This window comes from Sarcophilus harrisii, chromosome 3, assembly GCF_902635505.1.
Source record: "Sarcophilus harrisii chromosome 3, mSarHar1.11, whole genome shotgun sequence".
Taxonomy (NCBI): domain Eukaryota; kingdom Metazoa; phylum Chordata; class Mammalia; order Dasyuromorphia; family Dasyuridae; genus Sarcophilus; species Sarcophilus harrisii.
In genome coordinates this window covers 577,829,753-577,840,773 of record NC_045428.1, presented here as the reverse complement: position 1 = coordinate 577,840,773, position 11,021 = coordinate 577,829,753, and the positions used below count along the sequence as shown (strand labels likewise).

General features: G+C 58.4%; 1 protein-coding gene across 2 annotated transcripts; it reads left to right on the top strand.

Moving 5' to 3' along the window:
* The first annotated feature begins 766 nt into the window (after positions 1-766).
* ZBTB48 (zinc finger and BTB domain containing 48) lies at positions 767-10,741 on the top strand. Of its 2 annotated transcripts, XM_031962946.1 has the most exons (12): positions 767-1,124; positions 1,813-1,929; positions 4,367-5,032; positions 5,469-5,710; positions 6,942-7,053; positions 7,764-7,856; positions 8,079-8,165; positions 8,436-8,590; positions 9,576-9,712; positions 9,829-9,993; positions 10,255-10,343; positions 10,418-10,741. In XM_031962946.1, exons 2-12 carry the CDS (start codon positions 1,885-1,887, stop codon positions 10,712-10,714), a joined length of 2,088 nt encoding a protein of 695 aa, XP_031818806.1. In that variant the 5' UTR covers positions 767-1,124; positions 1,813-1,884; the 3' UTR covers positions 10,715-10,741. The 2 variants fall into 2 exon arrangements, with proteins under 2 accessions (XP_031818806.1, XP_031818807.1); XM_031962947.1 differs by lacking the exon at positions 1,813-1,929.
* Positions 10,742-11,021: the final 280 nt, after the last annotated feature.

Here is an 11,021-nt window from a genome sequence, read left to right as displayed (position 1 = left end):
ACATCTGAAGTCAGCCCCATATAAAGGAGCAGAGAACCCCTATTTCTTTAAAAAAAAAAAAAAAGTATGAATCTTTATGAAATACGAATTATGGGCTCATAGATCTAGTGGGATAGTGGAAAGAAAGATGAATTGGGAGTTGGGATCCAGGTTCAAAAGCTGGCCCTCCCTCTCACCACCTGTGTGCTCTTGGGCAAATTCACTTCCGGTTTCCTTCTAAAATGCGGGGGTTGCGATGAGGTGACTTCTAAGGGCTGCCTTGGCTAACAGGTCACTGCATAGCTGAATCCGGCCCGAGCTGGCTGCGAGGGGCCGGAACCAAGGGCACCCGCCGTGGGGGATCAGAAAAGGTATCTCCCCACCCCCATTACCCCCGTTCAGAATCAGATCAAAGACCATCCGGCCTAATCCGTTCATTTTGCAGAGGGGGAAACAGAGGCCCAGAGGTCATTTGGTCGAAATCGACCCACTTTTACGGGGAGGGAAACTGAGGCCGGGAGAGGTCAGCTGGTCCAAAGCGACCCACTTTGACGGGAGAGGTGAAGCTCTCAGTCCCCGAGCTGGAGAGGAGCGGAGCCGGTTTCTCCCGCAAAGAGGAAATCCCGGCCTAGCTGGGGATGCCAAAAAGAACTCGACTCCGCCTCTGCTTTCGACTTCTTAGGGAGCCCCGCCTCCGGCCGGGGAAGGGCTGACCCCGAGACCTCGGCAGGCAGCCCCACGCTCGGGGCCAGGCCCGCCTGTCCGGTGGGGGGGCGGGGCCAGGCGCGACACTCTGCCGTTGCCTCAGCAACAGGGAGGCGGGGAGGCGGAGCGTTCCCCTCGCGCGAACCTATTGGCCGCCTCGAGGTTCTCTCAGTGGCCGAGGGTTCGAGCAACATCCGGTCGCCACAACCCCCGCTTCCACCCCCACCCTCTGAGGGCTTCTCATTGGCGTCCGGCTGCGAGCCCCGCTCCGAGCCCGAAGCCGCGAGTGGCCCCGCCCCAGTCTCGTGCGCGCCACGTCACATCCGGCGGCGCCGCTGGGCTTTGCTCGGCGCGGCTGCGCACTCCTCGGCTCTGGCAGTTCCTCGGTGGGAGCTTGGCAGGCGCTGGGGAGTCTCCGGAGCGGGCCGGGCCCGGGCAAGGTGAGGCGGCGGGGCGCGCTCTCGGGAAGGGGCGGAGAGGCGCGGGGGCGCGCCGCCCAGGGAGCGTCGAGCTGTGCGCAGCCGGGCCGCGAGGCGCAGAGGGGCCGGCGGCGGGGCGGGGGCGGGGCTCGCGGCCTCGCCCCGTTAACCGGGTCCCGCTAGCCGCGCTCCCCATTAACCGGGGCCCCGAACCTCCCTGCGCGTTAACCGCGCTCGCTAACCGGCCCGCTAGTCTTCCCCCGTGAGCTGCTGCCCTGCCCCGACGGCCGGACCCCTCGTTTCCCGTGTCCTGCTAACGGAATTCACCGTTGGCCATCAGCCCCTGGCCGTGGTCCTTGACCCAGCCTTGCCAGCGGTGCCCCCCACTAACTGCCCCTGCCCGGTGTCCCAGTAGTTGTGTCCCCCCGAACCCTGCTTCCGTCCCTGAGTCGCGGGGCGCCCCGCGCCTCAGGAGCTCCTCCGCTGTCGTTCCCCAGTAGTTGTGCCCCCTGCTCGCCGTCTCCTCCCCTGTTCCTTGATAGTTAGGCCCCTGACAACCCTTCCCCTCTTCCTGGGGTCCCCCATTAACTGTGCCAGTTAGTTGTGCCCCCCCCATTCCTGGCCCCCTCTCCCCGTGGGCCCCGACGGCTTCTGATCCTTCCTCCCACCAACTGCGTCCTTGCTGACTACTACGTCTCCCCCTCCTCAGACCCTTGCGTGGAGCTTTCTCAGCAAAGACACTGGACTAGTTTGCACTTTCTTCCTCCAGCTCCTTTTACTGATGAGGAACCAGAGGCAAACGGCATTGCCCGGGGTCACCGGGCCAGTAAGTGTCTGAGGCTGGATTTGCACCCCCCTTCCGGGGCTTTCTCCCACCTCTCCCCCCCCAAGGCCGACCGTCTCCTCGGCACCATCCTTCTTGTCCTCAGCCTTGACACTGTCGCTCACACTCTTGCTGTTCCCGTCTCTGGTTCTGCTCCTGGTCTTCATCCCGGTCCCGGGCACTAACGGTGGGCGTCCTTGGTCTTCCTCTCCTCTCCCAGAGGGTCAGCAGACTGCAGCCGTCCCCAGCTGCTGCTTTTGTACAGCGCTCCAGCTAAGGATGGTTTTTACAGCTTTTGATCCAATGAAAGGCCATTCCAAAATACAGTAACCGGGAGTTGGCTCCCCTACGCACTATACCGTATTCTTTGGCCATCTCATGAACTCCTATGGATTTGCTGAAGGGTCTCCCTGCCTCAGGTCTGTCCCTGCTCAGTCCACCTGTAAAGTTAGTCTCGTGTGAAAACAGACCCCGGATCTGACCATGTCCGTCCAATGTTCAGTAAGCTCCAGTATCTTCCTATGGCCTCCAGGATTAGCCTTTCATAACCTGACCTCTTTCTGCCTTTTCAGTCTTCTTGTGCTTTAACTCCTCCCCATCGCTTTGACCAAGGATACTGCCCTCAGCTTTTCCTCAAACAACAACACTCCCATCTCCTGATCCTGAACATTTTCACTGGTTGTCACTCAGGTCTGGAATGCTCGCTCTCCTTTCCTCCACCTTCTGCCTTCTGTGACTTCCTTTAAGTTCCATCTTCTATAAGAATTCTTTCCGGTCCCTTTTTCCGTCTGTGTCATCTCCAAATTATTCTGTATAAATTGTTTGTTCCAAATGTTTGCACATTATCTTCCCCAGGTGAGCTTCTTAAGGAGGGGGACTATCTCTTGCCTTTGTTTGATGTTCCCAGTGCAGAATGGCCAACACCTGTTGGCTTGACTCACCATGAACCTGTTCTGTTAGCTGTCATTCATATCAAATGTGCCTCTTGCCATAAGTTTCCATCAGCTGTTTGTAGCCTCATTAACCATGCTCAGCTGACCAGATTGGCCCTTTTTATAAGGTTTTATTATATGTCTATTTTTCTAATTTTCTGTGAAAAAGATCTGTTACCTCTCCCAGAGAGCCATTTTATGTAACAATAATTTTAAAGACAAGAAAAGAGGGGGAAAAAACTGATCAATATATTGAAAAGGTCCAAAATATGTCAGATAAATAACACCCACGCTGGGGTAAATATGGGATATTCTATCTTCCAAGTTACCCTTGAGCTTTTTCCCATTCATACATTTTTATGGCTATCTTTTTTTACATCATCATAGTTTTTTCCGGTACCCCTTTCCAACACGCCTCCCACTCTTCTACATAACATTTTTAAGACAAAGAAGAGAAAGAAATCGACTTAGCTAATGAATAAATGTCCGACACCTGTGCACCTGACAACTTCTCTTAGCTCTTCATTCCATTCCTGCTGGATCTCTAATTTTGCTACAGTCACTTTTGATTCTTTCTGGCATAAGTGGTTCTTTGTTGACATTGTATTAACCACTTTAAATTTTTAATCACTCTTCGCCTCGTTCCAAGTTTTTTCTAACATGGTTGCGCCATTTCGCAACTCCATCAAGATGTGTTAACATGCCTGTCCTTCCACAACCCATTCAACATTATCACTGTTTTTTTTTTTTTTTTTCTTTTGTCATCTTGGACCATTTACAGGGTGTAGGTGCAACTTCAGCATTTATGTTTCTTTTATGATTAGTGATATGAAGCATTCTTTCAAGTGCTATGAATACTTTGCAGCTCTTCTTTTGAAATTGTTTGTACCCTTTGACCATTTATCCATTGTTGAGGAATAGCTGTTAATCAGTAATATGTTAATTGTTTCTTTATCTTGGATACAAAACCTTTATGACAGAAATTTGATAGTTTTTTTTTCCATTCAACCATATTCTCTCCTAATCCTACTGCCTTTTTTTTTTCCCCTGAGGTAATTGGGGTTAAGAGACTTGTCCAGGTTCCCACAGCCAGGAAGTGTTAAGTGTCTGAGGCCAGATTTGACCTCGGTCCTCCGGGCTCCAGGACCGGTGCTCCCTCCACGGCACCACCTGGCTGCTTGTAGGCAGCTTCTTGTTAGCTGTACCTCGCTGACTGTTTTCCTGACTAGCTGCACCCCCCAGTCATGCCTCTCCCCCAACAGCATTGTCCCAAAGGTGCCCCTTACTTTGCCCCCAGTGCCCCTCCCCTGGCAGGGTCTCCAGAAGACAGAGGCTCAGGTTCTGGGGTGGGTGACCCCAGGGAGAGTATGACCAACAGACGCCGCTGCTGCGGACATCAGCTCTGGTGCTCGGTATCCGTGACTGGAGGAGCCCCTTCCAGTCCCGGGCTGGCCCAGCTGCTGTCCGGTGCCCAGCCCCTGACCCCCGTGTCCCCCTCCCCTCTGCAGACGATGGACGGCTCCTTTGTCCAGCACAGCGTCCGGGTGCTGCAGGAGCTCAACAAGCAACGGGAGAAGGGGCAGTACTGCGACGCCACCCTGGACGTGGGCGGCCTGGTCTTCAAGGCCCACTGGAGCGTGCTGGCCTGCTGCAGCCACTTCTTCCAGAGCCTTTATGGGGACGGCACTGTGGGCAGCGTCAGCCTCCCTGCTGGCTTTGCCGAGATCTTCGGCCTGCTGCTGGACTTCTTCTACACCGGCCACCTGGCCCTCACGGCAGGGAACCGGGAGAAGGTGCTCCTGGCCGCCAGGGAGCTCCGCGTGCCCGAGGTCGTGGAGCTGTGCCAGAGCTTCAAGGACTTGGGGGGGCAAGAGCCGGCCGGAGACGTGAACGGCCACCTCAAGCGGCCCCCTGACTCCGAGGAGGAGGACGTGGCCAGAGCGTTCTATGTGGGCCTTGGGGCTCCACAGCCCTGCTCTCCCCAGAACCCCCCTGGGGCCAAGCCTGGCCCCCCTAGTCAGAGGGAGAGCCCTTCCTCTCCCCATGAGAGACTCCAGGAAGCTCTGAAGCCTAGCACTCCCCCCAGTCCTGGGGACAAGGACCCTCAAGACTGTAAAGACCCCCAGAGACCCTTGAAGGCAGGAGGGGTCCTGCTGCAGGCTGGTAGTAATGAGGTGCTGTCCGAGGGTACTGGGGAGGTGCCCCCAGGGAATGGGAGAAGGAGGGAGCTGGTGGGGACCCCCAGGGCAGATCCTGGGGGTGATCTGGAAGGAGCCTTCCTCACAGAGGACGAGGTGGGACAGACTCTCACAGACAGACAGAGAGATGGGCTTGGGGCTGGGCTCTGCGCCCAGGTGTGGGGACCAGCGGCCGGCCTCTGGGGACTGACCCCTCTGAATGCGGGGGCTCCCAGCCGCTTCTCCCTGGCCAGGTGCCACCCTCACCAGGGCGCAGTGGGGACTAGCTCCTCCCTGGGTCCCAGGGCTGGCTGGCAGGAGGCCCTTAGAGTAGGGAGAGAGGGCGGCTTGTTGCCGCCAGTTGGGCTCGGCCTGAGGCCGGGCAGAGTTCCTTTGGTGACGTCGCCTCCCTGGTCTGCCTGTTCTGCCGTAGTGGGAAGTGGTGGTCCAAGTCGAGGATGACGCAGATGGAGGTGACGTTTCTGAAACAGAGACTGTGCGGACCACCAGGAAGTCCGACCCCGCCCCAAAGCTTGGTGCTCTGGAGCCGGCCCTCAGCCTGGGGCCCCCAGGCACCGAGCCCCCCGGGAACAGAAAAGGTACAGCTGTGCCGGTTGAATGCCCCACATGTCATAAAAAGTTCCTCAGCAAATATTATCTAAAAGTCCACAACAGGTAAAGATTCTTTTTTTTTAATTCCCTTTCCCCATCTCTGCCCTTTCTGTACCCAGAGCAGGGAGCCCGTTTATCTGTTCTGAAAAGGTCCCTCCCACCTTTCTTCCTTCCCATCATCCCTTCTGTTTGCCGTGGTCTCAGAGGGAGTCTGGTCCCTGCCACCGGCAGACGGGCCTCTCATTCGTCTAGCCCAGGCTGCTCTCGCAGTAAGCGGGTGCATAGAACTAGAGAGGAACAGGACAGGAGAAGATGGGTAAATAGGGTGGCAAAGTAACTCTTCAGTGTAACCTTCATGTGTGATAGAAGAAAAAATGGGAAATTTCTCCATTTCACCTTCATATTCCTTCACTGAACATGGCAAGAGAGGGAGGGAAGTGCTCCCTGGCAGAAGGGGAAGTGGCTCTGGGGTGTTCCCAGTGGAAGCTGGTGAGGCTTTTCCTCTTAGGACAGAGCATCTTAAGCTATTTTGTGTCAAGGACCCCTTTGACCTTACCTGGTAGACTTAAGGAGCTCTTCTTAGAATGATGGTTTTAAATGCAGAAAATAAAAAAATACAGAGGATTAATTTCTAAGGAAAGCAGTACTATTGAAATCTGCTTCTCAGCATAATTTTTAAAAGTTCAGAGGCCACAGTTTACGAACCTCTGCTTAGTGTCATCTCTGTGGGCTCCCTTCCCCTCTTTGCGTGGCTCGGACACTAGGAACAAATCTGTCCTTGTCTCCTGAGTGAAAGATTGGCGGAAGGTCGGGCCTTGCCCCAAATACAATGCTGTGAAGTCACCTCTGTGGATAGCCTCGTAGCAGACCCACAGAGAGGCAGAGGCAGGCCAGAGCTGGCCAGAGTCTCCGTCAGCGTCCCCGTGGCTGCTCACGCTTGGAGGTCTGCTCTCGGCCCCTGGAAGGAGGCTCGCTCCGCCGGTCAGGCACTAAACACGGCCTCTGTGCATGCGAGGATGTGCTGCGGTCCTCCCGGCATCGGGGCAGGTTGGAGGGGTTGGCTTTCTCCCCACGAGTGCAAGTTGGCCGTCTGGCCAGCGTCCTGAGCCTAGGATCCTGGGGGGTCTTCGCCTGCCCCGGGTGCCTTCTCGCTGGCCAGGCCCCTCAGCATACAGTTCCCCTGCCGTCCTTGTTCTCTCTCTGGGAGGGCTGAGGGAGGTGGGAAGTGGGTCCATTGTGAAGGCTGGGAAGTCTTTCTAGCACCCAAATCCCTCTTGGGCTCTATTCCTTCCAGGAAACACACGGGGGAGAAGCCTTTTGAATGCCCCAAATGTGGGAAATGCTACTTTAGGAAAGAGAATCTCCTGGAGCACGAAGCGCGGAATTGCCTGAACCGTTCAGAGCAGGTATTACTGGGGTGCCCGAGGCCCTGCCCCACTATCCCCACTCTATCTGGGTGTGGCTCAAGCCCCCAAGAAAATGCCTTTCTTAGAACCTTTGTATCTCAGAAGGTAACCTTGTCCAACCTGTGTGAACAAGAAGTAATTCCAGGATAGAACTTGTACAAAGTAGAATGTCAAACCTGGGAGGGAACTTAGGACATAGAATGTCAGGGCCGGGAGGGCCCTTAGAGCCTAGGAGGTCAGAGCCGGGAGGGCCCTTAGAACCCGGGATGTCAGAGCCAGGAGGGCCCTTAGAGCCCAGGATGTCAGAGCCGGGAGGGCCCTTAGAACCCAGGTGGTCAGAGCCGGGAGGGCCCTTAGAACCCTGGAGGTCAGAGCCGGGAGAGCCCTTAGAACTCGAGGTCAGAGCTGGGAGGGCCCTAGAACACGGGATGTTAAGAGTTAAAGCACTTGCTCCCAGTCACACAGCTTGTCCTGGGAACCTCAGTGGCCTTTGGGCCCAGAAGGTCGGCGCCAGGTTGCCAGTAAGGAAAGATGTTAGTGCTGTGGGCAGTGAGGTCCTGGCCCATAGCCCCAAATCCTCCTGTTCCCAGGGGCTCCCAAGGGGCCAGGTGGCAGGGCTGCTCTCATTGCCCATGGCCCCCTCTCCTATGTGGCTCCCCAGCCTCGGGACCCAGAGCACACATCCTGATGCCGGCCCCTGTTGCTTCCAGGTGTTTACTTGCTCCGTGTGCCAGGAGACTTTCCGGCGGAGGATGGAGCTGCGTGTTCACATGGTTTCCCATACTGGGGAAATGCCCTACAAGGTCAGGGGGCTGGAAGGGTGGGGCCCTGACTCAAAGCCCCCATGACCTCCGCTGAACCCTGTGGTCCCTGCTATGCCCCTGCGGCTCAGCTCTCCCCTTCCCTTAGCCACAACCTCAGAACTAACCCCCACCAGGTCACATTGGCCCAAAACGCTGTCGTGGGGTGGGTCCGACTGGGGCTTCCCTGGGCAGATGGCCTTGACCCTGGACCCTCTCTTTCAGTGCTCGTCCTGCTCACAACAATTCATGCAGAAAAAGGACTTGCAGAGTCACATGATCAAGCTGCACGGGGCCCCCAAGCCCCACGCGGTGAGTGCTTCTGGGGGGAGGGGAAGCTGGGCCGGGGACCCATGGGGTCCCCTTGGGGAGAAGGGACCCAGGAGCCCAAGGCCAACCTTCCCCTGAGCCCGTGCAGGCCCAGAAGCACAGAGACAGAGGCCGCAGCTCTGGGCCGGGGGCTTCCCTCCAGGAGCAAACTAAGCAAACTGTTTGCTCCCCACCCCCCACGGGGCCCAGACCCCAGGCCGGCCATGAGGTGTAGGGGCCGGCCGTGAACTTCCCTGCCCCTCTTGCCTGCAGTGTCCCACCTGCGCCAAATGCTTCCTGTCTCGAACAGAGCTTCAGTTACATGAAGCCTTTAAGCATAGAGGGGAGAAGCTCTTTGTGTGTGAGGAGTGCGGGCACCGAGCCTCCAGCCGCAATGGCCTCCAGATGCACATCAAGGCAAAGCACAGGTAAGGACCCTCCCTGTTTGGGCTGGCACTCGGAGGAGTCCGGGCGGGCCCTTCTGCTCCTAGGAGGTCCCAGGGCACTCCCAGAGGCTCCCGGGCGGTCCCAGAGGCTCCCGGGCGGTCCCAGGGCGCTCCCAGAGGCTCCCGGGAGGTCCCAGGGTGCTCCCAGCCCCTAGGTCTCCAGAAGCCAGGAGGTTGATTTACGGTGATGGCTGCAGGAGATGCCCTGGGTTCTGGCCGAGGGCCTCTGGTCTGTGGAGGATGGGAAGGAGGCAGCCTCCTGTGGATGGAGAGCCAAAGAAAGTTCTAGAACCTGCCTTTTTTAAAAAGATGCTTGTTATTGGTCCCCTTTGTTTTTGATCATCCTGTTTCCTTGGGAGCCCCCCCACCCCAGCCTGATGTTGGCAGGGCTGTGACCCCCCTCTCCCACCAGTGGCCCCTCCTCAGTCCCTGGGCCTTGTTGCTCTCGGGATTTGGGTTTCAGGGGGTCCTGGGAATTGTCAGGACTGTGGAGAAGAGGCTGACAGGCGGCCGGGGCCCTGGAGGTACTGGGGGTGGAGCCGCCCAGCCCTGGACCCCTCGTGGCCAGCTCTGGCAGTCCCAGAAACAGCTTTCTCTGCTCCTCTCAACTGGCCTCTTGTCAATGGGAGCCTGGCTGGTCTTAGTTTTGTCTTGGGATGGCCAGCACCAGGCACTTAGTAGGTGCTTAGTGACTGCTTGTTAAGTGGCGGGAAGGAATCTGCGAAGGAAGTCATCCCTTGGTTCCTCTTTGGTGACGGCTCCTGGCACAGAGGCCCCTGCTTCCCCAGGGGAACCCTGTGGGTATGAGTCTCCTGCCTGACCCCTCCATCCGGGCCCTCGTGGGTCCCTGGGGTCTCGCCTGAGGGTCGTTTCCGGCCATGGTCGGCCTGAGCTCCCTGCTCGCCCCTTTCCCCCACCTCCTCCCTCCGCCTGGGCGGGTTCTGAGCGACCCCGGCCCTCTCCCCAGGAACGAGCGCCCGTACGTCTGCGAGTTCTGCAGCCACGCCTTCACGCAGAAGGCCAACCTGAACATGCACCTGCGCACCCACACCGGGGAGAAGCCCTTCCAGTGCCACCTCTGCGGCAAAACCTTCCGCACACAAGGTACTCCCCGGGGTGGGGGAGGGGAGCCCCGAGCCCGGGGCCCTGGTTTCTGTCTGGCCCTTCCCCCCTGCCCAGGCCGAGCGCCGCGCTCCCTCCCGCTCTCCGCTCCGTTGCAGCCAGCCTGGACAAGCACCACCGCACGCACACCGGTGAGCGCCCGTTCAGCTGTGAGTTCTGCGAGCAGCGCTTCACCGAGAAGGGGCCGCTGCTGAGGCACGTGGCCAGCCGTCATCAGGAGGGCCGCCCCCACTTCTGCCAGATCTGCGGGAAGACCTTCAAAGGTGCCCCCTCCCCTCAGGCCCTTCCAGGGGGACCCTCTGTGGGGGGAGGGGGGAGCCCAAGGGGCTGGAGCCAGAGGAGGGGTTCCCGGGATTTGTCCGGTTGTGGGGACTGCCCGTCTCCTAGGTCCTCCCCAGTAGTTGGGGGCTGATTCCGCCTCTGGCCCCCCATCTCCGGCCCCCGCCTTTGTCTCGGGAGGGCTCAGTCCTGTGCTCTGGCCCCGGACCGTACAAAGGACTGTGTCTCTCCCCCTGCCCCCCAAGCCGTGGAGCAGCTGCGAGTACACGTGCGGAGACACAAGGGCGTGCGCAAGTTTGAGTGCACCGAGTGTGGCTACAAATTCACCCGCCAGGTAGGTCTCGGGAGGGGCTCCACGCGCCCCCGCCCTGCCACCGGCGCCCCCGCTGAGCCCTGCTTGTTCCCCAGGCTCACCTGCGCCGGCACATGGAGATCCACGACCGGGTAGAAAATTACAATCCCCGTCAGAGGAAGCTTCGGAACCTGGTCATCGAGGACGAGAAGATGGTCGTGGTGGCCCTGCAGCCTCCACCGGAGCTGGAGATGGGCTCTGCCGAGGTGATCGTGGAGTCCCTAACGCAGGGAGGGCTGGCCCCCCAGCTCCCCGGCCAGAGACTCTGCGCCGAGGAGCACTTTTCTAGCACCGACGTCATTGAGCAGTCCCTCATTATCACTGCCACCATTCCGGAGGACTGTGAGACATAGCCCCTGTCCCGCAGCCCCCCAACCCTCCCCAATAAAGATTTCGCTTTGGACTCGGTGGTTGCCTTCTTCCCACATCCGTCTGTCCTGATGGGCCTCGGGGGGGGGGGGGCAGCCCACGAGGAATACAGGGGGGCTTTTGAACTTCAAGATCAATTGTATTGCACAGAAACGGTGGCCCCAAGGCTCGGCACAGCGGGCCCTCATCCCAGAAGCAGCTGTGGAGAAGAACCCAAGTAACTCAGGAGGAGCACGGGGTGCGCAGTTAGAGCCGCCCCCCCAGACGTTCCTAGGGACCCCTGTCCGACTG